Here is a 26,241-nt window from a genome sequence, read left to right on the forward strand (position 1 = left end):
TGGCATCGGCGTCAGAGTATCGAGTGTTATCGTTCGAGTACATCCGCAATAGAGTAACACAGTCTTTCTCTTTTTCTTCCCTTTCTTTATTTTTCGTCTTTCACTTTTTTCGTTTGCTTTTTCGTTCTTTCATCTTATGTGCTTTACTTATACCCCTTTGAGTTTTGGGATTTGCTTTTCGAGGAGTCTCTCGTTTAACTGTAACATATTCTATTGTTGATCTTCTTTTGATTTTGGTTGTCATTTTTCGTCTGTTTGCTTCAGCGGGGCGTTCTGGATGGGGTATCTTTCTTGCATTTAGAGTGGCGATAACTTTTCACGGTAAGGAGTCAACCTTTTTTTATATATTTTTTTATGGGCATTCATACGAACAAAAAGAGGCACATGAATATGCAAATGCACACGCATATACGTCTGGGGACTAAAAGAACAAAAGAGGAGTCGGGATTTTTTTTGATATTATTGCTGGAATACGTAGGATCATTCGTTACGACTTTTATTTCTAATACTTGTACATGTACAAAGATTTAATGCTCCCCCCGCCTTTTCTTCTTAATATCTCTTTTCTTTTATATTGTTATCGATGTTGATATATCAGGAGCACCGTCGGAGGATTTCTTTCATGGAAGAAACATACTTGTATAGGATTTTATATAATTTACTATCAAGAATTCAATCGAGTAATTCCTAGGTGGGATGGAGGAAGTACGAGAAAGAAATCTAAGAGTCTTTTTATTGTCTTGTACCCAGATCCCGGATCCCTTGGCCTCGAGTATAGCTTGTTCTCATAAAACATCTCCTCCTTAATTGAGCTTCGTCGTCATCATCGCCAGTCTTGACCCTGAAACCTTGAATTCTAAAGATCGAGGAACGGAACCAGTCTACGAAGTGGGTAGGTTTATCCTTTCCCCTCTTCGAGTCTTTCATGAGCCTTTGAGGATCACGTATTTACTTAATTATATGGTATGAAAGCCAGTTTAGATTGAACAAAAACTACTTGCCTCTCCGCCCAAGATGCAAATCAGTTACGTATATATTTCTATAGGCATGCATATGGCTGTGACCATAGAAGAATAAAAGAGTTTGTGGGGGTTAGCGGGCACCCTACAGCGCATTACTGCCAATCCTACTATATAACTTTATAGAACCTTTTATACATATAGCACTGAATTATATGATAGCGCCGATTGGTATAGTTCGATATTTTCGACTCGTCGGCTTCGCCGGCCCGTTTCGATTGTAAAATTGACGATCTCATGTGAAGTTCAATTTACGGGTGCATCGCGATAATTCACCATTGACCAAGGAGTACTTACGCAGGTGCTTACGAATGTCACGCCTGCCGGCGCTTAGCTGGTCCGCCGTCATGAGAGGGTTTACATAGGTACAGAATGCAACAAACTAGCAAAATTAATATTGCATTGATAGGTCGAAAAAGAGCATGTGGAAATTCCAAGATTCTATTCCCAGAAGATGCATCTCGATGGCAATGCTGCATTAACGAAAAGGCGACACCGAGTACCGTCTGACGTCTGTCCGAGGGTCTGCCTGAGGATGCAAGCGGCATGCAACATGTACAGCCCAGCCCAAGAGCTACTTCGCCACAGCTGCACAGCAGTTCCAGAAGGAAAAGGCCCTTGGCTAGTAGATTTTAAGGTTAATTCAGCCACAGTCGGGCATCCTTGCCATCCATCGAGCTTCTCCATGTGGCAATATCATCCTCCGGCATCCATCTGATAACTTCCTTCGCCAAAGTCGCACAATGCAAAGCTTAAGCGTCAACCAAGTTGGAACGAAGAGATGCAAAATGTTATTCATAGCTTGCGTAATACCTCGAGGGTAGACGTACAGCAGGCATTGTGGCGTCTACGCAATGCCCCGAGCGTGAATTTTCCCCACCAAGCGCACGCTTCTTTTTTGGTTTTCACCCCAGCTGAAGCTCGAGGACGTCAAAGAGGTGTGAGCAGGTGGGTCCGTTCAGCTGATTGGTTGCCCTGGTTTGGCGCCCGGCTGGACCCATGCACCCGACCTGAAATTTGGGACCACCTTTCCAGCGACTGACCGACCGATTAGACTGATACTGTGCTGGTCGAGGGGAAGATCATTGTACTCTGGCCGTCTCAGCGAGGTAAAACAATCGAATGGGGGGGTTCTGTGAGTGGCTAATTCTCGGGTTCCTCATCGCCCGTTCCTGGTTTGTAGTCTGTGTGATATTTAAAGCATCTGCGACCCCTCGACCGAACTGAGGCCCCTCTTTGGTCAGGTCCGTTATTTCGCGGGACAGACAACCAACTACCTTAGCTCCTCCTCCTCTCTTCTTTTTTCCCTCTCCTCTTGGCTCTTCGCTCTTCGATTCTTATTCATTCTGCTGTTACTTCTCTATCGTTCGGGTTCTTTTCTTGTTGGAGTCATTAGAATAGATAATCTCGAAATCTCATCCGATCGCTCTTGTGCGTGCTGGTGCTTGCATGATCGAGCTTCTTGGTAAGTTCCAACATCGTTGTTGTGTCTGTGTTGTGCGGCTCCCCCTTCAACCTCCACCTCTTCTCTTCCCTTTCTCCTCTCTCCTATCGACTTATTTCCTATCAAATACCTATCGAATACCTATCCTACCCTCCATGCTCGTCCTACCTTCAATATCCCGTAACGGCGCCTGGTGAATGAACTTCAAAACTAACTTAGGTACCTCCATAGCCCAGTAGATACCCTTCACTCCCTTTGATCATAATAACCAACAGCTATGGTCCAACGAACCCCTCCCCAGGTCCTCTACGAGGTCCCTGCCATCAACGTCTACCATCTCGCCAGTGGCAATGAAACCCGCCTGAATGAAGTCCCCTCCCCACTGACTATGCTTATGGTCTCCACTACAATTGTTGATCCGTTCGCCGAAAATCCCACCGAAGAAGAGGACTTCTACCTGCATGTCCAGCAGCTTCCAAACCTCGACCTACCACTCCCTGCCACCACCAAAATATTCCGTCAATACCCTCGATCATACCTTATTCCACGCCTAGACCTTGACGGCGGTCTGGGTAACTGCTTCACACGTATTGAGTTCCAAGAACATAGAAGTCAAGATGACGTTGATACGTTTGAAACAATTCTGGCGCAGTGTACTGCTTTCTTAGAAAATGCAAAGCCGCCACAGCTTGACCAGCAGCAGAGATCGAGGTCGAGGAGTCCGGCTCCTGTTCCAACATACAGCGCCCCCGGAGGCTCGGCAGATGGGTATTACGGATATAATGGTAGTAGTAATAATGGGAAGAGCTCATCTTCAAGGTCGAAACAGAAAGGTGCTACCACCAGGGATTTGGGAGGTTCGGGTGCTGGAGGGTATGTTCCCGGGAGCGGAGTATTGGCTGGCGAACAGTATAACTATGCCGGTCCTACGATGTCAGCTCCAGATCGTGCCCCACAAGGTGGAAGATTGGTTCTTGTCGACGAGCAAGACGGTCGGATTGTAGGAGAACTTAGTGAAGGGTTTAATGTTGTAGAAAGCCAGGGTGTTCAGCCCGGTAGCAAAGGTGCGTACCGGGTTCATAAGCTCTCCTTGAGGTAGCCCGTTTTGTTGACATGGATTTCTTTAAATCTAGCTCCCGTCGAGGTCTCCCTTCCCACAGACCCGAATTCTCATGACTTGGTTATTAAACCGGTTGCCCCGATTAATCATGACGACATTTTTGGTGCTGCCGAACACCCGGCGTACGCAAGCTCTACCATCGTCTCAAGAGCTGCTTGGGCCTCCAAGTTTATCGTTACTGCGGCAACATATGCGGCGACAGCGATGGAAAACGGTGCTCAAAAATTCACACAAAAGACAAATCCGGTAGCCGAACCACTAACCTTCACCCCTACAACCCACGAACGGGTTCGTAAGATCCATACATTTACGCACGGCGCCAGTGGAATGTCGTCAAAGACAATTGGAAAGGTCCAGGAAGTTGCACAGAACATCGGTGCCAAGATGTCCGGAAAGGTGGACAGAGATGGTAATGAGGTCCAAAAGAAGGTCCCAACCAAGCCAGGCTTGTTGAATAAGAGCTTGATTGCATTTTCAACTTTGGCAGACGGTATCGATGCCGCTGGGAAGCACTTGCTCCATAGTGGAAGTAACGCTGCTACCACGGTTGTCAAGCATAGATACGGCGAGGAAGCCGGACAGGTGGCGTATGGTCTTACTTCATCTGTCAAGAATGTGGGTTTGGTGTACGTTGATGCGACAGGTGTATCTCGTCGCGCTGTCGTTAAATCGGTCGCGAAAGGTATGGTGCTCGGAAAGGTCAAGGGAGGTGGCCAATTGGTTGCTGCATCGGACGGCGCACATGGGAATATCGTTTACCCACCAGAGAAGAACGAGAGTCAGCAGACATTATGGGTACCTCAGGGTAGCGTGGCCGGAGGAAGTAGGCCCACGACCCCGCAGCCTTACCCGCTTCAGCATTCTGCTACTGCCCCCCGGGCTATACCCCGCAGCAGTACCCACCCCAGAATCAGAACGGAGGAAGTTGGGGCGGATTTGGGAGGTCGAGTAGCTACGAGGGGCAGCAACAGGGCCACCCACAGAAACCAAATGAAAATTGGTTTTGAAGGGGAGCATGACTGGTTTTTCTTTTCTGGATTTGGTTTTATTGTAGTCCTTCGTAATACATTCGTTGTGAATATTCTTGGGAGTTTATATCGTCACGTTTTTATGTATACCTGCTTTTATATTTCTTCACTTACCTATATTGCAAGCGGTCGTTGAGGCTAGGATTAGTTTACCGACTACACGTCATAATGCATCTGATGAACTCTTCCTTCTTACCTACGATGTAGTCTCGAACCCAGACGGTGTGCTAACAAAGGAATTCGCATTGCCTACAGTGGCATAAACTTCTTAATTCAACACGATTGTGCGGGGTGGTCAAATTAATCTTCGACATAAAAAATAAACTGGTATTTACTGTATAGTATGTATGTACACGTACGTTCCCGGGATCCGTCATATAATTACACTTACAAAACTTTCGCAAGCTCTTTGGCAACCTCCTTGTGCACGAAGTGGGTTGGATGAAGGGAGTTCAACCAGAAGTACTCGTCAACGGGGTAGACGCATGCAGGGTCGAATGTATCCCATTCAGGGGTTCCACTAATTTCTCAGGTTAGCATGACATGTTCAAGTTTGCAAAGACATATTTGATTATTATTTCCACTCACTTCTGATAGGCTTCGCAGTATTCAGTCACATTGTTGAAAGTCCAATCCGCGGTCTTTGGGTGATCGAGAATTTTGTTGAAGATTTTAGCGGAATCGAACAACCACGTCGAAGTACCCCTGTGGTCCTTCTCAAACTTGGCGACCCTCTTCGCCAATTTATCGTTAAAGTCTTTCAACATCACCTTTAAGGTTGAAGTCGACCAGTCGCCTTGTTCCAAAATGAGGGGGGAACGGTCAGTTGGTGGAACATTGATGAAGACAAAGTTCCTAGCGCCGGTTTCGTAAAGCGAATTCATATGATCAAAGTATTCGTTCAGGAGAACATCGTGGAAAGTGGTGTTCTGGTTCCAATACGAGTTACCGATATCGTTGATTCCGATCCAGGTCAGGAAAAGAGAAGTAGTCGATTTCCAGCGCGGGAAGGGGGAGTGTGCGCTCCTCGGGGGTGGGACGCTAAGGTATGGAAGGAAGAGGTCTTGGACTTGTTGTTTGAGGGAGAGAACATCGTCGCGCCAGGGACGGACGAGTTCTGAGTCGATTGTGGCACCGCCGTAAGCAAGATTCCAGGTTTGGACTAACGAGGAGTTGTAGGTGAAGGTGAGGTAGTCGACCCAGTTTGGTCCGTTGGCGGAGTTCCAGCCTGGGAAGGGAGGGTTGCCCATTGGGTTTGAAGCGGATGGCAGAGGGGAGCCATCTGTCAGGTTGAAGCCGGTGCTCGTGTATGAGTCGCCGCTGTATCGAAGGGTGGTTAGTCCGATCGTTCGGTCCGTGGGGTATGCAAGCAGACGATACGTACAAGACGAAGAGATACTTGATTCTGTCGAACCCATTGTAGTGTCTTCCGAACACTCTCTTGTCTAGGGATGGCGCAGCAGCGGAAAGGGTCGCAAGGCCAGCGAAGGCAGCGAAGGCAAGTGTCGACTTCATTTTTTTTTTTTTGAATATACAGGCTTATCGATATAAGATACACACTGATAAGAAACCGATCGACTCTAACTGGAAATTTAGAGCTAAGGGTGAAAGAGAACCAAGAAATCACAGGTACGCATTGGCGCAGGATGGTCCAGTAGTTTAAATATACAACTTGGTCCGTGTGATCCATTCTACGGTGCTAACCTGGATAGCATTTGTAAAAGATTGACATGGAATATTCTCTCAGAGCCTATATAGAACAGTTAACGGTTATTCCGGATCGACCTTGAGGGTACATGCCTGACCCCCGTACTTACATTCATGCAGGTGTCGGGGACATATCAACATTGATGGCCCTGATTTTGCTAGCACTTCTGAGAGAGATCGAATGCTGATGTTCCCCACAATTCACCCCATGGGGCCGTAGACGGATTAATGGAATGGCGCTGCGTTCTTTTTCTTCTTCGATTGCGTATGCATGGGCTAATGGGCTGGGGAATATATTCTAGGTTGCATCGGCCCAACAGCCGTCGACCAGCTACTTAAGCAGACATGGAGCCAATGCCTCCGAGAATTTAACAGCATGCTTAAATGAACCAACTCCGTTACAGTCGCAGAATGTGAACGAGAAAAGAGCTAGCTGAAAGGGCGAAAAAAGGCGAGGGCGCCTGTTTATTTTATGCTGCAGTTGTTTGGATATATTGGAGATAAATAGCCTGGGGAGGGAATCCTTGCTTGTCGTCCCATGTCGGACAGGGGTGTTTTTCCCAGAACTTAGGCTTGTCGTCTTTTTCGGCGAAATTCGACCGCCAGACGGGTACTCAAAGGGGAATAGACAAGTTCTACGGAAGACGTAGTAAAGAAAGTTAAAAGAACATTTGACCTTAAATTCCAGAATGGTTTCTTTTCACCAAAAGGAGGGCGTATGGGACTAGAGCATCTGGCAGATAGCTATGGAGGAGTTAACGAGTCGGCGGGATGCAAAACGAGTGGGAACGACAAACTAACTTTCGACGAGACAACGATTTCTTGGTTATATGAGTGAAAAAAAGTGCTTATATTCTACGGGGACTCTCGACCCTTTTTTTTTTTTTTTTTTTTTTCAATTCCGGGCCCATACTTGTCCAATTGATGTGATCGATCATGATCGAGTCTCAAGTGGTTTCCTATGATCGTTCGTGATAATGAAAAAGTGTTGCTTGTTGCATTTTGACACACTGTATAATCGGCCATAACCGGATTTAGCATTCCCACTCGCTCTTGGTCGCTCTTAAGGATACTGAGGTATCTTTAGATCAATGAAGATAGATCAATATATCGTCGGTAATATGGAGCTTCGAAGCATCTGTTATACCATGCAAACCCTCGGAACTACGAGTATTTTGTGGATTCTAGGTTACCGCAAGCGCTGTTAAGATATCGGTCGGTATCAATAATTATAGATATGGAGCTCCCCCACATCCTCAGCCCGGCAGGAGAGCGAGCAACCGGCTGGCCGCTTCCAGCCGACTCCACATTGCACTTTCCCCGACAGCCACGGCCACTCGGCATGTGAACATGAGAACCCGACCGCCCAAAAGGACCTAGTGAGCTGAGCAGCATCATAAGTTCTTAACCCGCGAAGGTGGGCAGGACGGTCTAGCAGGGCCTTAAATTTTTCTTTAATCCCTCCGTTCAACATCGTACCCTTGACACTTCAATCCTCCTTTTGCGGTTCGCGAAAACTACAAACAGCCGTCTAGCCAAAAACTCCAATTTTACAATGGCATCCTCACTCCGAGCTTTGCGCCCCGCGCTTTCGACTTTGTCCCGAGCTTCGAGGACGGCTGCTGTTCGTCAATTTTCGCCGGCAGTTACATTAAACGCTAGCAGGCAGATTCGGTATTTCAATATTGTCCATTATACTCAAATCGTGGCCAATAAGCAGAGATGTCTAATATATTGAGAATAGCACATTCGCCGACGATGTTCACAATACCCCAGTCTTCCATCTTACCGAGGAAGAGAACATGCTCAAGGAAGCTGTTTCCAAGTTCTCCAATGACATGATTCTGCCCAAAGTTAGGGATATGGATGAGGCGGAGACCTTGGACAAGAGTGTTCTCGAGGGTTTGTTCGAACAGGGTCTCATGGGTATCGAAATCGAGGAGGAGTTCGGTGGCAGCGGTATGAGCTTCACGGCTGCTATTGTTGCTATCGAGGAATTGGCACGGGTTGATCCAAGTGTGAGACTTTAACAAATTTCTTAAATCTTGGATTATGTTTTGATGCTAATGATCTCGGAATAGGTCTCGGTTCTCTGCGATGTCCACGTAAGAATATCGATGTTCAATGCTTAAACAACATGCCATATCTAACTTTTAAGACAGAACACCCTCGTAGTCCAGGCGTTCAGGAAATGGGGTAGCAAGGCTATCAAGGAGAAGTACCTCCCACGTCTCGCCACCCAAAGTTGTGGTATGTTAGCCTCTGTCCAACGATCAGTATGTATCGTATCTAAACATCGGATTAGGTTCCTTCTGTCTCTCCGAACCTGCCTCCGGCTCTGATGCCTTTGCTCTCCAAACCAAGGCTGTTAAGAAGGGTGACGGCTACGTCCTCAACGGGTCTAAGATGTGGATCACCAACGCCATGGAATCCGAAATCTTCATCATCTTCGCCAACATCAACCCGGAGGCAGGCTACAAGGGTATCACCGCCTTCGTCGCCGAGAAGGACTTCCCAGGTTTCTCGATAGCCAAGAAGGAGAAGAAGTTGGGTATCAGGGCCAGCTCCACATGCGTCTTGAATTTCGATGATCTATACATTCCAAAGGAGAATATTTTGGGTGAGGAAGGTCAAGGTTACAAGTACGCTATCGGGCTCTTGAACGAAGGCAGAATTGGTATCGGCGCTCAGATGACCGGGTTGGCTCTTGGAGCTTGGGAGAATGCGGTCAAGTATTGTTGGAATGAGAGAAAGCAGTTTGGAAAGTTGATCGGTGAGAACCAGGGAATGAGGTTCCAGTTCGCACAGGCAAGGTTGGAGATCGAAGCGGCTAGGGCGTTGGTTTACAATGCTGCTAGGACAAAGGCCACCGGAGCAAACTTTGTGATGGAGGCGGCTATGGCGAAGTTGTATGCATCGCAAGTTGCAGGGAAAGTTGCCGGACAGGCTGTTGAATGGATGGGCGGCATGGGATTCGTTAGAGAAGGATTGGCAGAGAAGTACTGGAGAGACAGCAAGATCGGAGCCATCTACGAAGGAGTAAGTTGGATGAATTGGTTCCCAGATTGATATATTGTTATTACGGGGGGAAGGCTAACAAGTTTCATTTTATAGACGAGCAACATCCAACTGGAGACAATCTCCAAGATCCTGCAAAAGCAGTACACCAACTAAATTTCGATTTAATTCCATGCATATACTTATCTATGCAATGATCGATTCGGGTCTGAAATACAAAAAAGTACCCAAGAAGTATATATACACGCCACCATGTGCAAAAAAAATCCAATCAATTCCAGCGTTTTGTACAATAAAAATACAGCCTATGATATCAACGCCTTTGCTTTGAAATATCTGAGCCTTGTACCGTGCTATGCTATGCCACCCGTCTCCTTCCGGATCCGGAGCTCCAGTTGAGGAGGACATCGACGGGCGAATGCGGTTTGGTGTCGCACAAAAAGCCGCAGTTGCATAACCTTGGCAGCGAGGCATATGCAGGTTCCAACTGATAACTAGAGTCCGGTGAAATTTTCTTAGTTCTGATTCTCAGCTGGCCGCCATGATAATGTACAGACAGACTATTATCCATAGCATGATGTCGGGACCGTTAATATTAATTGGTGCCTGGCGGGCGGGCGGGATTGTTGGAATTCCGGAAGCCAATTGGATCGTACACGATGCCCAAGATAACGTCCACAAGTCTGCCAGACGATATAATAAAATAGAAGAATAAGCAGCATATCATATGAAGTATCCATATAAATAGACACCTACAGAACATTCGCACCGTCTTGCCGGGATTTAACCATTTTAGCCAGCATCCCGGACTGGCTGCCCGCTCGCTTCTGGTTCTGCTGTGCTTGGCTCGCACAGGAAGCTGTGGCAATCCGGTCCATCCATTCATTCCCACCCTCCCCATCCCCATCCTCCTCAACCTCCTCCACTCCACTTCTTCTCCTCCTCTTCTTCCTCAACCTCCTCCCCTGCCTAATAATATATATTGATCGAATGGTTCCCTAAGGGCCGGGACCTAAATTTACACCAGTCGTCTCTACTTCACCGTGCTACTTGGTAGTACTGTCTGCAACGCAAATATGGTCCGGTTGAGCTTCAAGCGCACTCTTGCCCCGGTGCTGCTTCTCTGCGCCGTCGTCCAGGCTGTCCCCGCCATCCTTCCCAGGCAAGAAATCGTCGAAACCTCCACAGATCTCTCCGGTAAGTCGCAACTTTTTCCCTCATGACATTTTCAATTGATTTAAAATTTTCCGTTGGGGTAAAAAAATTCTAACATGGATATATCCTTTCAGCTTCGACGGACGACGTGCCTACTGCAACAGATAGTTCGGCTCTCCCCGCCGAGACGGGGACTGAGGTCTCCACTGATGCCGCCCCAACTGATGCCGCTTCTTCGGAAACAACCACCGACGAAAGTTCTCCAACGGCTACTGACGAATCTGTTTCCATAACTGGAACTGAATCATCGACCACCAGTGAAGCAACTCCATCTGTCTGGGTTTCCGTCAATGAGACCGATGGCAGAATCTCAACTATTGTCCCCGGTGTGACCACCGAAAGCGATGGCATGACTAAAACTGTCAACCTCCCGGACCCGAATCATACCGGATCCGTCAAATCCGAGGACGGAGAACCAACCTCTTTCCTCCCCACTTGCGACGAGAGCAAGTACCAGGGTGGTGGGGACTATGCGCCGTTTTGTCTGCCAAATAACGAAACGCATTTATACCTCGGAGAAACGTAAGTTTTTTGTTCATTCTTTCGTTAGCGATCATCCATTTCAATCTCGATGAACTTTATAGAATGGGGTTGTTAATTTGCCGTTGGATATAGGTATTATGTCACTTGGGATCCACTTTACTGGGGCGGAGATGGTGGCAATAACACTATCCAAATCATTGCCAATTATCAAGAGGATCCCGAAGTCCCAGAACGTGGACGTGTCGCTTTCGACGTAAGTACTACTATCTTTTTGAAAATGCATTTTATTTTCATGAAATCCTTTTTTGTAAGACGGGAAGAAAAATTAATTCTCCGTTGTAGTCTGGCGTCAAGCTCAACAAACTCGGCTTCATCACATTCTATGTTGATCCAGAAAAGTATTCGGAAGGCGCAGTCGTCCAATGGACAATGGCGAGAGTCGGCGCCGTCGGCAAGACGGAAACATCACTCCGTCGTGGTCCGTGGGTCATGTTCTCAAAGGAACCGATCCAACATCCTCAACCCTCTGTGCGCCCGCCGGTTTCTACTGTCGGTTTGGCTGTGGGATTACCACTGGCAGTTATCTTCATCGTCGCCGTGCTCGCCGCTCTTCATTTCTGCAACAGAGATAAGCGTTCCATTGGCGGAATTGTCATCCCATCGATGCGCAGAAGGAGGGCGGAGGGCGGTTATGTTTCTCGGCGTGCAAGGGGACAGCGTGCAAACCGTCCTCCGGGATATAGAGACGATATCGACACCAAGGCTGCGGCTTGGGAAATGGGAGCCATGAAGAGTCCGGATACACCGAGAAATTTGGGACCCTACCAGGATGAACCGACCAGCCCTCCGACTGTCAAAGCTAGAAGTGCGGAGAGCCTGCCCGGAAACCCATTCAGCGATCGATTTGAAGAGCGAGCACCAAGATAGACTGCTGGATATCCAGAAGGCGTATTGACGTGATCTGTAGAGCGGGTCTTGTTGGAGGACACAAAAATTCATACCGATGGGTAGGGATGGGCAGAAGACCTATATGGGGATGTCCGTGAATGAACGTCCAGGATTTTCTCGACTGTATATGAACACAGTTTCTTTTTGTTCTATGGAATGGCAGCTAAGTGGCATGTTTCGGTGGCACTCTTCTTTCGGGTTTTTGGGAAAGTGGGAAGGGATTCAGATACCCGCAGGGTATCCTATCTTTTTTGTTTTAAACATTTCTGTTACGATTTCCAAGTTGCATGATTTTATGATAAAAAGATTAATTCTAATCACACACACACAGACGCCAGCCTGCAAACCCAGCAGGAAATCAACAAAAAAAAAAAGGTCTTGTTCTCGATATGTCGTCTCTTCTTTCTGGATAGTTAAAAGAAGTTCAAGAATGCAGGATTGGATTTCCATGATGATTCTATATACCGCTTGAGAATGCATGGCCCTTCTACGTAGAAATACAGGGTATATAATACAAATGCGAATGAAAAGAAGCGCGACATCGCCCGTCCCCGAATAGACAGTCGGTCTAGAAAGATAATTAATATTACTCCAAACCACCAAAAGTAAATAAGTACTCAATCATACCAAAATTCCCCGTTACTTAGCTTCCGCACCACTGCTGCTCTCGTCATCAATAACAGCAACATCATCATTAGTTGATGCGGCGTAACCTTCTTCCTCCAACACGGGTACGACCTCAACCTCAGGTCCCTGTCTTTGCTCCTCCTCTGCCTCCTCTTCATCAGGGAGGCTCTCGGCTTCTACGATACCCAAGTCACCACCTTCGATGAGGACGTTCTTTAGCTCAGTTTCAATAGCCTGTTTCCTCTGTTCCATATCGTTAACCTTAGCGAGTCTCTCTTCGAGTTCCTTGATTTCCTTCTCAATGCTCATTCTCTCGCGTTCGGCGCCGATGCGGTCGAATTCCCATTCGGCGCCGTACTCGCCTATACCGAGACGGAGCTGGTAAGTGTGGTACTTCTTCAACTGAGCACGAGTTGAAATGGTGATCAGAGCTATATATTTTTTATTGTTAGCAATTAAATTTTGTGATGGATATAGAACCAAGAGAAAACTTACTAATGCCCCTCTCCTTCGCTGTCTCGTATAACAGCCCCTCAACGTCACTGCTAACCGCGCTAGTGCCCTCATCGATGAATGCATACTTGGGCTCGTGGTACAGCAGTCTGGCAAATGCCATCCTCTGCCTCTCACCTCCACTGAGGACATTGGACCAATCCTTCTGCGTATCCCAGCCGCCCTCCCTATCCCTCAGATACCCTAGTCTGACAGCTTCCAGAATCCTCTGGAGTTCTGCGTCATTCTTGATTGAAGTCCTCATATCCATTTCAGTGTGTGGATAAATGACTTGATCACGCAGAGTGCCCATGGACAAGTATGTCCTCTGCGGCAAGAACATGATACCGTCTTCACCTCTATTCCGTGGCAGACTGACCAATCCACGGAAGACGGGCCATAAACCGGCGACAACACGAGCAACGCTACTCTTGCCGGAGCCGTTAGGTCCGATGATGAGGAGATGTTCACCTTCTTTAACGATCACCGATAGATCCTCGATTATTTCCTCGCCTCCTCGTGGATAGAGCGCCGGTGCGACGATTGGTACGCTTTCCAGACGGACACCGTCGAAGCCCTTTTGCATGGTACCCTGAACATCGGCCATGGAGTACAGTTCCGCATGTCCCTTCGATGGGATTGGGTAGGCGTTCGAGTGGACTCTATGGAGAGTTGAGATCAATGTGTATACCCGCGAAGTGTAACCAGCGAGCTCGCTGAGGTCCTTGAAGCTGTACATCATTCTACCACCGGCATCTGCTAAACTCAACATGAGTCGCTTGTTGGTGATGAAACCCTTCATTCGGCTTTCACCACGGCGGCGTTCATGGTCTACAGATGGGGTTTCTTTGCTGCTTGCCATCTCTAATAGGCCGCCGAGACCGGCCCATGCGGGCATGAAGACGGGCAGGGAGGTAATAACGAATCCGAAGGCGGACCAAGAGTATTTGAGAATGAAGTCCTCGAGCATGTTGTATCTAATCTTCATGCTATAGATGTTCTCCATCCAGTTCTTAAGTTCTCCGAAGCCGCGGTGAAGGTATACGCCTTCCATTTCAGACCCACCGTAGAAGGCGATTTCCTCTGCGTTAGTAATCAGGCGAGAGTGGAGGCCGCGGAATTCACCCTCTTTCTTGGCTTGCACTGCGGCAAGTTTCCCGAACGGCGGTGAGTATTTCTTGAGAACATAAGCGGTGAGGAAGTAGTTGCTTAGAAGACCGCCCACGCCGGCCAGACCAAGACTGCGCATGAGCTGCCAGTTGAAAACTACGAGATCAAGGAAAGGCTTTCCGAGGGAAGAGTAGATCGCAGAAGCTTCATCACAGAAGCGTGTTAGATCGGTAGTAATAAACTGGTCGGCTCCGGTGCCGACACCGCCATCAAGGTTTGTAAGTTTGTAGTAGCCAAGGCGGTCATTGAGGTATAGGTCGTGGATGTATCTTGTCAATCTCGTACGGAATTCGATTGAGATCTTAGCTTGGAGATATTTGATACCGGCATTTGTGTAGCTTGCGACCGCACCAACACCCAACCATTTCAAGATACCGATCGAGAAGGCTTTACCGTTTCCGGCGACGAGGTCACGGACAATGCTACCATCAAGACGGGCAATTACAAGAGAAAGATATGTTCGGGAAATTAGAGCAATGGTGTGAAGCATTAAAAGAAGGGTACCACGAGAATCAATGCGGGGGAGACAAATAGAAAGAAGGGAGAGGAATTGGTGTAAGAAGGCGAGATTGAGGCCAGGTTTTGTATTGGGTGGTGGGGTGCCAGATACTATATGTCATCCGTGAGTTAGCCACCGAATCCGCGATGTCATGATGCGTAATATAACTTAAGATACGGATTCCGACATACCATACTGTCCTTTGCCTCTCGGGCCACTCAAAAATAGCCGTCTATGCGCCTCGAACGTTGTCTTCTTTGTAGGTTTTATAACAACCTTCGTAGTGCCATATCTAGGGTGTGGGACGTAGATAGTGTAACTGCCATCCTTGCCTATGATCCCGGAATTACGTCGAACTAACTCCCTTCCACGCTTTTGTTCTTCATCTTGCTGTTTCCATCTCCGACGTCTGTCGAATCCTGCGATAACAAGAGCACAGAGAACCGCAGCACCAACCAGACGCTGGGATTTGGGAGACTGGGCGAGCAAACGGAAGTACCCAGCGAGGAACTTGGAGATCCGGGTACGTAAGGTAGATTGCGCGGCCATGGTTAAATCAAAAACCCAGTTTGTGCTCTCGGGGAGAGCAAAACGGTCCGACCGGCGACCGCGGCCTGGCTAACTGGGTCGGAAGAGTTAACGTTCTTGGTAATTAACTCGTATTGTAAGGCCGAATAGTGTAGTTGTATAGTTCGTGGTGTTTGTAGCGCTGTGGCGCTGTGACTTAGCGCATCTTAGAGCAGACAGGGCCGTGTCCGTATTCCAGAAGAATAGCTCTAATTGGTATCGAATACGGGGAACAGCTGAGTTTTATGGGGAACGGCTTGGGAGAGATAGATAGAGAGAGAGAATGTGGTTGTGGTTGAATCCGGGGAATCGAATGAAGAAGCCATGACGAAGGAAGAAGGAGATTTAGACTTTTGGCAGGCACACCGGAACAATGCCGCGGCCACTTTTTCGCCATGTGAACGCGGCCAAGCTTGATTTTTCGAGCAGGTCGAACCACGAAAAAATTACCTTTGGCTTGCTGCTGATATGGTATGATCTGATGAACGTGAGATTAATTATTTTGAGGGATCCCAGCACATGTGACCATCAGATAATGTTAGGATCGATCGGATCGAACGGGATTGGACGGGCCATAGCCATATGCATACCTAGATATTGGGTGTGAGTGGACAGATGGATGAAAAGGAAAACTCTATGTAAGAAGTATTTTTATATCGTACAAAAGAGTCCAAAGGGAAATCATAGAGAACTAAGAAAGAAGGGACGATTGATATAAACATGAACCCAGAGTGTAAACATTGTAAAAAAGGAAGACAACGGGGGAGTAAAACACTATGTACTATTGAAGAGGCTGCTTTTTTCCTTGCTTGTAAACGAAAATTTAAACGGGAGCAAAGGCAACCGTATTGAATGTGTCGAGGGATATATAATTATCCTCGTCGGTCGGGGTCCCAGATGAATATTCAATATGAGGTTCCGTTCTCGAGATCATACTTTCGTGATTGGCCATATCCATCTACTTTTTTTTTTTTGTGAATGAGAAGATGATATGATATGGGCCTGCCATAACAATTGTTCCGTCTAATGGTGCTCCTTAACCCCACCACGGTACCCCACGATCTTTCTCCTACCAATCATCGTGCCGACGGTGAAGAATCCAAGGCACTCAGCGGCCAGGACTGCATATCCAGCCAACTCTTTCCTCGAGGTAGCCTGTACGCTTCGGTAGGCGGTTTCTGGGTCCGGGAGGGCGGCTATCCTAGGACGGATGGACTTGATGTGACCCCACCATGAAGATGGGTTGAGGAGGGGTCCGACGTATGGACGGTAGAAAGTTTGGAAATTTTGCAACGATCTATAGCCCAATTCGATAAAAAATATTAGTGTACTGTAATGTTATTGTTACTGCCACCAACTTTTCCATTTCTTATCGTGTGACATAAAATAGCGTTTGTAGGCGGTACTTACGGAGGGCTCATCTGCTGTCCACGGTAGACGTGCTTCGCCAGTTCGGCGGCAACCTTGGAGTAGTAGACGACGTGAGGAATCACACCTATAATGTTACCTATTTTAGCTGTCTGGTCCGTAGGATGTAATATAATTTGATGATTGGCTTATCAGTCGAAGGCATACCCTGAACAGCGCCGACAATTTTGTTACTGCTGGCAGGTGCACTGTTGATGCTCTCGCCCAGCTTAGCAGCCATTGGACCGGCGGCAGCAACTCCCTTGTTGAAGATTTCCTGTGCCTTAGCGGCGACACTGGAGGCTGTCTCCTGGGCCTTGGAACCAGCCGACGAGGCAGCGGACTCTGCTGTGGATTTGGCGGCAGATTCAGTGGCGTATCGTCGGAAAGCGGAACGAATGATCTGATGCTGCCGTCTGGCAAGGGGTCGGAGGGTTATGGACGACATTGTGGGAGGTGAAGCCGTCGATGGAGGTCGTCGATGGGAGGCGAGAAGAGGAGAGGAGGAAGACAATTGGATGTTTTGGAGGGTTGGAACGTTCCAAGTTCGTGAATCGAATTCGAAGGCTCTCCTTTCTGCCGAACGCTTTCCGAACTTTTGGCGAAAAAAATTTCAAAGCTCGCCAGACTGTGGCTGATGAGTGAATTTATTTATGTATTACTGCAACCACAGGTAATTATAATTATAGTCGCCAGGAGGCACGAGGAATTGAAGCCCGGAATAATTAATTATATGCAGGTGTACCTAATAGATGTACGATATCTTGGTGGTAAGAAGGAGGAGTAGCGGTAGTAATAGACAGTACAGTACTCTCGGGATAGCTAAGGAAATATCTGTGGCCAACCAACCAACTGTGGCGCTGCGATGCAAAGAAAAAATAACAGGCAAATCTGCGACGCTAAATTTATAAAGACTTCACCATCACCGTCACCACCGCCATCAACCTCTAAAGCATTAGCACCGTATCTATATCTATCTACCTAGGCATCACCATGATAGTGTAGAGTAATAACGATGTCCGACATCTTACGCCTACTCGCTCGATCAACGTCGGTCTCGAAGGCCACGGCGCCTCCAAAACCAAAGCAGTCAGCCACGCCGACACCCGTCGCTGAGGTAAAATTGACAACTGCTGCCCGAAGAAGAGACCAGAAGCGAAGAGCAGCTGCGAATGCTGCCAATGGATTATCAGGAAGTCCAATTACCTTGGTCACCGTGCTTCCACAGGTCGACGAACCACAAACTACAAAGAACGGCAAGGAAGAAAAGAAAAAGGGCAAGAAAAGAAAGCGTGATGAGGTGGAGAAAATCGATACAGTAGTAGCAACTTCGAATGGCCCAGCTACACTCGATCCGGTGGAGGTCAGGTCCTTGTTAAAGCAGCACAAGTTGAAATACACTATTCTTGCGACCCTAGGATCCCGTAAAGAGCTCCTAAAGGCAGCACAGGAGGAGGAGGAGAAGGAGGAGGAGGATGAACCTGAAGGTGGAAAGACTGCTTCGAAAAAGGCGAAGACGAAAAAGATTAAGAAGAATAAGGAAGGCAAGGGGAAGGGAAAAGACGACAATGAAGTTGCGGCACCGAGAACCTCAACGTCCACAAAACTCGATCAGATCTTTCCTACCCCGATACAAACATTCGAAGAACTACGTACAAACTACAATATCTCGAAACGGCTATACGAGAATGTTATGGCGCAGAAGTTCACCACCCCTACAGAGGTCCAGATGGGAAGCTTGCCTCTCCTACTCGACGGAACTCGTCACTTGGTGCCGGGTTTGGAGGAATGCGACGTGGATTTGATGACTATTGCACCAACGGGATCCGGAAAAACCCTAGCATATGCGATCCCAGCTATAGATCATCTTATCCGTACAAAACATGAAGAAGGTGACAGCTATGAGAAGGGTATCCGGGTGATTGTTCTCTCGCCTACACGAGAGCTGGCAGATCAAATTGTCAACGAGTTCAGGAAGTTGCTCCTAGGGACCGGTATCAAGGTCGTTGGCATGAAAAAGACTCTAATACCAAAAGAGCGACGGAGGGCAAGGGATACCTCGAACGAAGAAGAAGATGAGGACGAAGGCGAGGATAGTGAATCTAGTGAGGAGGATGACAGCGAGGAAGACGGCAATGAAGTCGAAGCAATCAATAGCACCGTCGCTCGCTCAAGGAAAGGAATCGCTGTGAAATCGGAGATCATGGTGGCTACACCTCTCCTGCTTCTTCACGCAATTCAACTCTGTCCGGATCTCTTCCCGGTCTCCAAAGTGTCTCGGATCATCCTTGACGAAGCCGATGTTCTCCTCGACGACCTCTTCCTATCCCAAACCACCTCAATAATCTCCCACCTAACGTCTCCTTCCCTATCATTCTCATTTTGGTCGGCGACAATGCCTTCCAACTCCGAAACACTTGCCACAAAACTAGTATCCTCCCATCCATCCGTCCCTAGCGGCAATAAAACCCGAAAGCTTGTTAGATTAATCGCTGGAATAAAGGACAGCTCTCTACCAACGATTCGTCAAACAATAACATACACCGCCTCGGAACGAGGAAAACTCACCGCCCTTCGCCAGCTCTTCAGCTCATCCCTCAAAACCCCATGCCTGATATTCCTACAAACAATACCTCGTGCGCAGGCACTACATGCAGAAATAATGTACGATCTACCAACTCCGAATCGAATAGCGGTGCTACATTCAAACCTCTCGGAGACAGCGAGATCAAAGGTTATGGACTCCTTCAGAGCCGGCGAGATTTGGGTATTGATTACGACAGATCTGTTATCCCGGGGTGTGGATTTCCGAGGCGTGAATCTCGTGATCAATTACGATATTCCTACCAGTGTCGCTAGCTACATTCACCGTGTCGGAAGAACGGGCAGAGCTGGTAGGGAAGGCGGTATGGCGATTACATACTATACCGAGGAGGATGTTAAATATGTGAGGGGTATCGTAGCTGTGATGGAGAAGAGCGGAGGGGCAGAAGGTTTACAAAAGTGGATGTTGGATAGCTTGCCAAAGGCTACTAAGGAGGAAAAGAAGGAATTGAAGAAGAAGGGAGTCAAGGAGAGGAGGGCGAGAGCTGGGGCAGCAGATAATAAGAAGAGCAGGATTAGCACGAAGAGTGGGTACGATAGAAAGATTGAGATGAGAAGGAAGGCAGCAGTCCATATGAGCAAGAAGAGGAAGATCAGAGGGAACGAAGACAGTGACGATGAGAGTGAGAGCGAATGGGAGGGGTTCGCGCAGCTGCTACCCACGGCAGCTGTGTAAAATATCGCGATTGTACAATCATATATTACAGCATTAATTGACGCCACCCAGGCTCAAGTTCTTTATCAAGCGATTTGACAGCTCTTTATGCTACATAGGCACCGTCCCTCGTAGTCTCGGCCTCGAGACTACCTTAAGCTACCTAGGTAATCATAAGGAATACCGAAGTACCTGAGGCCCTTATCTGCATGCAGACTACCAAAAAGAAAGGTAGGTATGTGCCCAAGTGGAGCCGTATAGACGTCGTATATCCCAAGACCCGCCAAGGCGGCCTCGGAGATGTCCTTCAACCTCCGTCAACACCGAATTCTGCACCTTCCGGATCTCGCAGATATCTGGCACGTTCCGACCGTTGGCATTTAACATTCGGGTTGTCGTCAGACGGGCCAAGGGGCTGCCCTTGTTGTGTTTGTGGTTTTCTGTGACACACAGAAACTCTCAAAACGGCAGTGTGGTACCGAAATATTACTTAACAGTTTACATCTAAATTATTAAAAATAAACGGAATCTGTTTTCTCGTCTGAAATTGTTGTGGTACCTGTTGGTGCCTCTTTTTCCGCGGATGAGGATCCCTTTGATGCGCGATCTTCCTCATGGAAATAGTGACTGTCCAGGCCCACGATCGTTAGTGGATGTAAAAATACTATAAGATCTCGATACTGCCCCGCGTAGAATGTATGTCTCGCCAACGACAGTTATTAAACCTCCTTTTGATTCAATTTGTGAAGGGTAGCATCTCTCGGTACGGTGGCCAAAGCACCCTGGTCCGGGAAAATCACCACATCGACATGGAAAATTACGATATCGAGGGCTGGCAACTGGCAGGAAATAATCAATTCTGCGACTATAAGCTTAGAACCCGACCCGACCCCATGATTCAAAAACGATGACGTTCATGGAAAGCAAGGACTCGCTTCTGCAACCACGCTCTTTAATACAGATCTAGATCAGACACAGGCGATCCCATGAGCTAGCGGCTTGCGGCTCATCTGCATTGACTGGGTTGCCAAGCGTGGGTGGGTATGCCTTATGTAATCAATATCGCCAAATCGATTTCCAAACGTTGCAAACGTCGACTTCCACGTTGAGGTGTATTGCGACTATATCAATCTACTCACGCACTACAAGAATGATAAGACTCGCTCGATAAACTTTGCGATACCAGGAATCCTTAAACGCCATAACACCGAAAGACGCCCGACATAAACTGAACCGACTGGACATTAGTTGGGAGAAAGGATATAATGTTCTAAAGCCAATACATATTCGAGTCATAGCCATTTGCCGTTGGAAAATTTGGCTGTTGTTGCGGTTCTGTCGTTTGAATTTGCGGCGCATACGGCTGCATGTTCGCTGGCATGGGGGGAGCTGGTGAGTACTGTGTCTCGAGGGGTTCCGGACTAATCGTACCATGAGACGAAAAGTCCCAGCTTCCAAAATCCTGAGCAAGCTCCGCCTGGTCCCGAAGCCACCAGTCCTGCGACTGGTCCTCAAGTTGCCCATATCCTGAATACATGCTTGGACTGTTTGCATTATTGGCGGTGATGGCTACTGCGGGCGCAGTAGTTGGCGGCTGTGGAGGAGAGCCCGTACTAGCAGGGGCTTTGCCATACGAGCTAGCAGGGCTAGCACCCGGGTCAAAGTAGGGGGTGAAAAGACTAGACGTGGGGATCGTCGGGGCCATTGGAGTAGCAGATTGCGGTACCATCTGAGGTGGCGACGCGATAATCGATCCGCCCGAGCCTATATACGAACTCCCATATTCTGCGGCTGGTAGCGTCGGCACTGGCTTGGCATTTTGCGTGAGCTGCATTACGACCGGTGGGGCTCCCGGTGGTGGGGCTTGGGTGGAAGGAGGTCGCTTCGTTTGCTGTGGTGGGGAATCGGATTTCTGTGTCGTACCGAACAAATCAATGACCGAAAATCCAAACATCTCGCCTGTCGTATCTATCCGGGAAAAGACGACTTCTGCCTCCGGAGGCAACATTATTGCATACTTCGTCGAGATGATTTTGATTATAATCAGCGCTCGCTTAGCACACAGCCAATACTCTGCAATTTCCTCAAGGCACTTAACGCCTTGGACGATATCCCTCTTCGCCGTTTTGGTTGGCATATTCATCAAGTGGATTGTGCAAGCGGATAAGGCAATATAAACCGCAATATTGCAAATCTGCTTCAAACCGTACGTCCGCTTGTAGAGGCGTAGCAGCTTTGATATCCTTGTCGATGCATTGATGCATATTCTCTTCGGCGACAGATTTGCGGGAAATGATGCAGACCCGGGATTCACTTTGAGGAACGGTCTAAACAGCAGCAGATAAAGAACCTGACCAAACATGCTAGAGCGAGTATCAGTGCCTGATGATACAACAACCTGCAAAACATTGCCGCCAACTTACTGCATCAACAGGACGCTCATTAGAGCGCCCTCCTTCGCCACCATTTCCGCCGGCAGCTTTTGATTCCACTCCTCTAGCCGATTGTACAATTCGAGAAGTTTCTTCATTTCGGCGTCCTTCCCGCCTCGGCCTTTCCCGAGCTTGGACTCCTTTGTTGTGCCACCGCTCACTGGCTGATAGAAGCCCAAAAGGATATCGTTACTGATCTCACACAAACTAATAAGGTAAGAATTCACCGCCCTCGTTCTTCCCGGCTGTGATAACTCAGGTGTAAGTCCGCAATCTGTGTATGGGGTCCATATTTCCGAGTCTTCGTCCGGAAAAACATCATACTTGGGTGTCGTCGTCGAAGAGTTCGGCAATTGTGGCAACCTCCCAGTGTAATTACTCCAGCATCTGGTTGAATGTCAGAACTAACAATCTTCCTACTCAGTTGAAACATGATATACATCATACTTATCAAATAGGAAGCAACCCCAGAAGGTTATTTTCCTTGCATCGATTTCCTCATCACTCATACCGGGCAACCCATCAGGATTCCATTGCAAACCCAGATCACACGCCATACGGAAACTCATTCCGCTTCCAAAAATTGTCAGCTAGCGAGCTCCAGGCCATTAATTTGAGCGGGACAATCTTACCTGTACACCCAACCCCGCGCCTCCCGGCCACATCCGGCTTCTCTCACCGACATAAGAGCGAGGGCTTGGGTAGTGGTCAGCCTGGGATGTTCATGTTCATCGTTTTCCATTATCAGTCTCTTCGCCTCCTGGAAAAAGTGGTCGCCCGCAGTCTCTGACTTCGAAGGATTCCTTCGAGACCCCGGCACAGTAGTGAAATGGCAGCCGAGGGCAAGCATTGCATTGACCAGCAATGGAGTGCAGTGAGAGGTTTTGCTCTCCAGAGAATTTCTACCCGGGTTTCCTCTCAGGAAGTCCCGGAAAAAAAGTCGTTTGGACAATGTCGTAAAGTATGGATAATGCCATGTGAAATACATGTTGATAAGGTGAATCACCAAATCTCTGTCCTTGGTGACTTCTGTCCACGAAGTCATTGGGTCTTGGTCACTTGCCACTGGATCTTCGGGAAGCGCTGTTGCATCACCAGTCATCGCGCTGCTCGCCATACCCATCGGCAGCAAGCTTAGGCTTGAGGTTGCGCCTATGAACTTCACTTGGCCATGGGAGTTCATACTTAGGGCCCCGATTTTGTCGGATATATCGGATTCCAAACTCGGCGGAGCATCGGAGGACATATCATCCCATCCAGTGCGTTCCTCCAGATCCGATTCATCCTCAGCACCGCTCTCGTCATTGGCCTGGGCCATAATTTTGGCGGCAACATCATCCAAACTCTCGCAGTTCCGGATGTCATAAACCAATTGGACGACTTTGTCTTCAGGGTAGTTTAGAATTGCTTGTATAAGGGTTTGTAATGTCGAATTCCGGGTTTTAAGGTTATCGATGTCCTTTTTGTATACACCTTTCCGGCGATGGTCCGATGACGGATCGTATATGCACTCAGTGAGGTACACTGAAGCACAGGCCGCGCAAGCCGGTAGGTTCCCGTCGCACTGCAATCACAGCACCGAAAGAAAAAAAAGAATCTCAGCATCGTCACTGGTATTGGTAAACGGATCAAGTTGATTCCCACCACCACCACCACCACCAAAAATTCAATACCCGCAGTTCAGTTGACAAGTCGAACAACGGTATAATATCATGATCCTTTTTCTGGATGGAAACAGCTTTTGATATTTTTATGTTGCGCATGTTCAACTGATCTGATCCCGCTTCCTCCGGGTATGTGCATTCTGAGGGCATTCTGAGGGCGGGAGGCGGAAGACATATCGACAAACCTTCGACTTTCGCTTGCGGCAGGCTAAACATGCGCTGCTTACAACTTTCCGGCGTTTACGATTGGGATCATCGTCTTTCTTCTTCTGGGGAGGGTTCGAACCCGACGTAGGCGGAGCAGTTGATCCGGCGGCGGTTGAGGTCGACCGGAAAGCTTCATCGACAGGTAGGTCCAGATCCTCCACTTCAGCTTTGAAGTGCTTCTGGGCCTGAGGCATGACGTTTGATAAGAAGGCAGCAAGGCCTGACAGGGTTCGATTAGATTCCGTAAACTGGAGGAAGGGATAAGGACCAAAGGCTATCGACCGAGATTGTGTCATGCGAGCAAATCAGACTCCGGCCAATCCATAGATTTCTAATAGGGACAGTCAAAGCATCTCCGAGGACCTAAGCGATTCAGCAGAAAAAGAGAGCAAGGGCGGACAGGGTCTGGCTGCTATCGATATCTCAGCAGGAAATCCAAGAAGTGTATGGTTTGGCCAGCCCGTCTTGAGGCCGCTAACCAGCTGGGGAAAGTTGGTAAACTGTCAAACGATATTCGATGATTTCGGTGTATCGATTTGCAAATGCAATGCAATATGGGCTAAGCATCTCTGGTTCTGGAATGCTAAGGGAAGCCCCGACTCCAATCATAGGTACCTAGGTAAGTACTTAGCCAGCCAGTTATGGGTAAGGAGATTGTCACCGACGATAAGCTGAGATGAGTCGACGATCTCAACCCGCAGTGGGTTGTTTTATGTGTTGGGTCGTTCCTGATTGCAACACTACAACACATTCCACAACACATCCCACTCGATGTCAGCATCGGCAAGGGATGCCTAACAGGGTAATTGTGGCCGCGGCCTCGACTGGCATATGCGTGTGAACGCTTTAACGCCTGCTCATGCCAATCTTTTGTCTGCTTCTTGGGATTTATCTTTGCGCGCGCTTCGGAACATGGGTTTTCAGGGTCGATTCCAAACTAACCGATACTTTGATCAGGCACTCCGGAAGAAAATGCAGATGGATATCATCCAGATACGCTTCGACATTCCAAATACCTGGGATTGATAGGATTCATCACTGCTAACTAAGCCAACGGACCCACTATATTCATTACCCTCGCCTGCCAAGGGGTGCACACATCTTGGGCTGAATCTAGTACGCTTGCTTGTACGACCTCAACTCTGTCGCCTTTACACTTAGCGTCGTACAACCCTCTGTTACAGATTCTATCGCGGACAGGACATCGACCGTTGTTTGATCATAAGATGGATCAGCTACCAGACGAGAAAAAGATACATCAAGTTTGGGACCGCTCAAGGTGTATCGTCGATAAGAGAGAAACGGTTGGCAAAACGTTTTAAGTTTCTACGTACTGGGTTTCCCGTCCTCTCGCAATGTCGGAAAAATAAGCATAAAAGTTAATGCCGAACCCACCACCCTCAACATCCGAAGTCCTGATAAGGGCCAGACAAGCCCCAACACATCCATACCCAGAATGGTAGGCGTGGGGGCGTTCTAAAGATAAGGCCGCTAGCTGCAAGATTGTCAACTGCTGGATTATGAGCGAGCCACACCCGCCGAGCATGGCTTTTTTTTTTCCCAGACCGCGCATGCGATATCACCACATAGTTCACCGAGGGGGTTCCAAGCTTGGGCCCTTCGCCTTGGGAAATAAAGGCAAATTCGCATGCCCATGATTCGTTGGCGAGGAGGTACCTGGTATTGCTGCCATCACACGACCGGCCCACATCAGTCATAGGAAGCAGGCTCCCGCAAGGCTCGTCGCCTCGAACTATCGATATTGATCCCGAGATTGTCTCGCGGTAAGGAACAGACGAAACGATCTTAGAGATCTCAGTCGGTGGGTTCGGTACCCATCTGCACATATAGGTAAGCATGCATTGCGCACGTCGGTTTATACTATGGCTCCGTAGCGGCATCCCACCCACCCCAGCAAAACAAAACCTTTTCACA

At 48.2% G+C, this 26,241-nt stretch overlaps 8 protein-coding genes across 8 annotated transcripts; 4 read left to right on the plus strand and 4 right to left on the minus strand.

Moving 5' to 3' along the window:
- Positions 1–2,740: 2,740 nt before the first annotated feature.
- DFL_004910 (uncharacterized protein) lies at positions 2,741–4,590 on the plus strand (the record flags this gene model as incomplete). The annotated part of the gene is made up of 3 exons (XM_067634087.1): positions 2,741–3,527; positions 3,597–4,378; positions 4,477–4,590. The coding sequence occupies 3 exons, from the start codon at positions 2,741–2,743 to the stop codon at positions 4,588–4,590; spliced, it is 1,683 nt and encodes a 560-aa protein (XP_067492190.1).
- Positions 4,591–4,998: 408 nt separating this feature from the next.
- Positions 4,999–6,126, minus strand: DFL_004911 (uncharacterized protein; the record flags this gene model as incomplete). The annotated part of the gene is made up of 3 exons (XM_067634088.1): positions 4,999–5,131; positions 5,200–5,931; positions 5,996–6,126. The coding sequence occupies 3 exons, from the start codon at positions 6,124–6,126 to the stop codon at positions 4,999–5,001; spliced, it is 996 nt and encodes a 331-aa protein (XP_067492191.1).
- A 1,747-nt stretch (positions 6,127–7,873) lies between these two features.
- DFL_004912 (uncharacterized protein) lies at positions 7,874–9,492 on the plus strand (the record flags this gene model as incomplete). The annotated part of the gene is made up of 6 exons (XM_067634089.1): positions 7,874–7,992; positions 8,063–8,336; positions 8,400–8,423; positions 8,481–8,568; positions 8,624–9,357; positions 9,433–9,492. The coding sequence occupies 6 exons, from the start codon at positions 7,874–7,876 to the stop codon at positions 9,490–9,492; spliced, it is 1,299 nt and encodes a 432-aa protein (XP_067492192.1).
- A 920-nt stretch (positions 9,493–10,412) lies between these two features.
- DFL_004913 (uncharacterized protein) lies at positions 10,413–11,961 on the plus strand (the record flags this gene model as incomplete). The annotated part of the gene is made up of 4 exons (XM_067634090.1): positions 10,413–10,533; positions 10,626–11,073; positions 11,167–11,287; positions 11,377–11,961. 4 exons carry the CDS (start codon positions 10,413–10,415, stop codon positions 11,959–11,961), a joined length of 1,275 nt encoding a protein of 424 aa, XP_067492193.1.
- A 660-nt stretch (positions 11,962–12,621) lies between these two features.
- Positions 12,622–15,319, minus strand: DFL_004914 (uncharacterized protein; the record flags this gene model as incomplete). Its single annotated transcript, XM_067634091.1, has 3 exons — positions 12,622–13,040; positions 13,105–14,880; positions 14,962–15,319. The coding sequence occupies 3 exons, from the start codon at positions 15,317–15,319 to the stop codon at positions 12,622–12,624; spliced, it is 2,553 nt and encodes an 850-aa protein (XP_067492194.1).
- A 1,041-nt stretch (positions 15,320–16,360) lies between these two features.
- DFL_004915 (uncharacterized protein) lies at positions 16,361–17,192 on the minus strand (the record flags this gene model as incomplete). The annotated part of the gene is made up of 3 exons (XM_067634092.1): positions 16,361–16,634; positions 16,748–16,832; positions 16,913–17,192. 3 exons carry the CDS (start codon positions 17,190–17,192, stop codon positions 16,361–16,363), a joined length of 639 nt encoding a protein of 212 aa, XP_067492195.1.
- Positions 17,193–17,759: 567 nt separating this feature from the next.
- On the plus strand, positions 17,760–20,024 carry DFL_004916 (uncharacterized protein; the record flags this gene model as incomplete). The annotated part of the gene is made up of 1 exon (XM_067634093.1): positions 17,760–20,024. One exon carries the CDS (start codon positions 17,760–17,762, stop codon positions 20,022–20,024), a length of 2,265 nt encoding a protein of 754 aa, XP_067492196.1.
- A 1,249-nt stretch (positions 20,025–21,273) lies between these two features.
- On the minus strand, positions 21,274–24,500 carry DFL_004917 (uncharacterized protein; the record flags this gene model as incomplete). The annotated part of the gene is made up of 6 exons (XM_067634094.1): positions 21,274–21,377; positions 21,435–22,366; positions 22,427–22,822; positions 22,883–23,008; positions 23,068–23,999; positions 24,285–24,500. The coding sequence occupies 6 exons, from the start codon at positions 24,498–24,500 to the stop codon at positions 21,274–21,276; spliced, it is 2,706 nt and encodes a 901-aa protein (XP_067492197.1).
- Positions 24,501–26,241: the final 1,741 nt, after the last annotated feature.

Source organism: Arthrobotrys flagrans (genome assembly GCF_004000055.1).
Source record: "Arthrobotrys flagrans strain CBS H-5679 chromosome Unknown unitig_0, whole genome shotgun sequence".
NCBI classification, from domain to species: Eukaryota; Fungi; Ascomycota; class Orbiliomycetes; order Orbiliales; family Orbiliaceae; genus Arthrobotrys; species Arthrobotrys flagrans.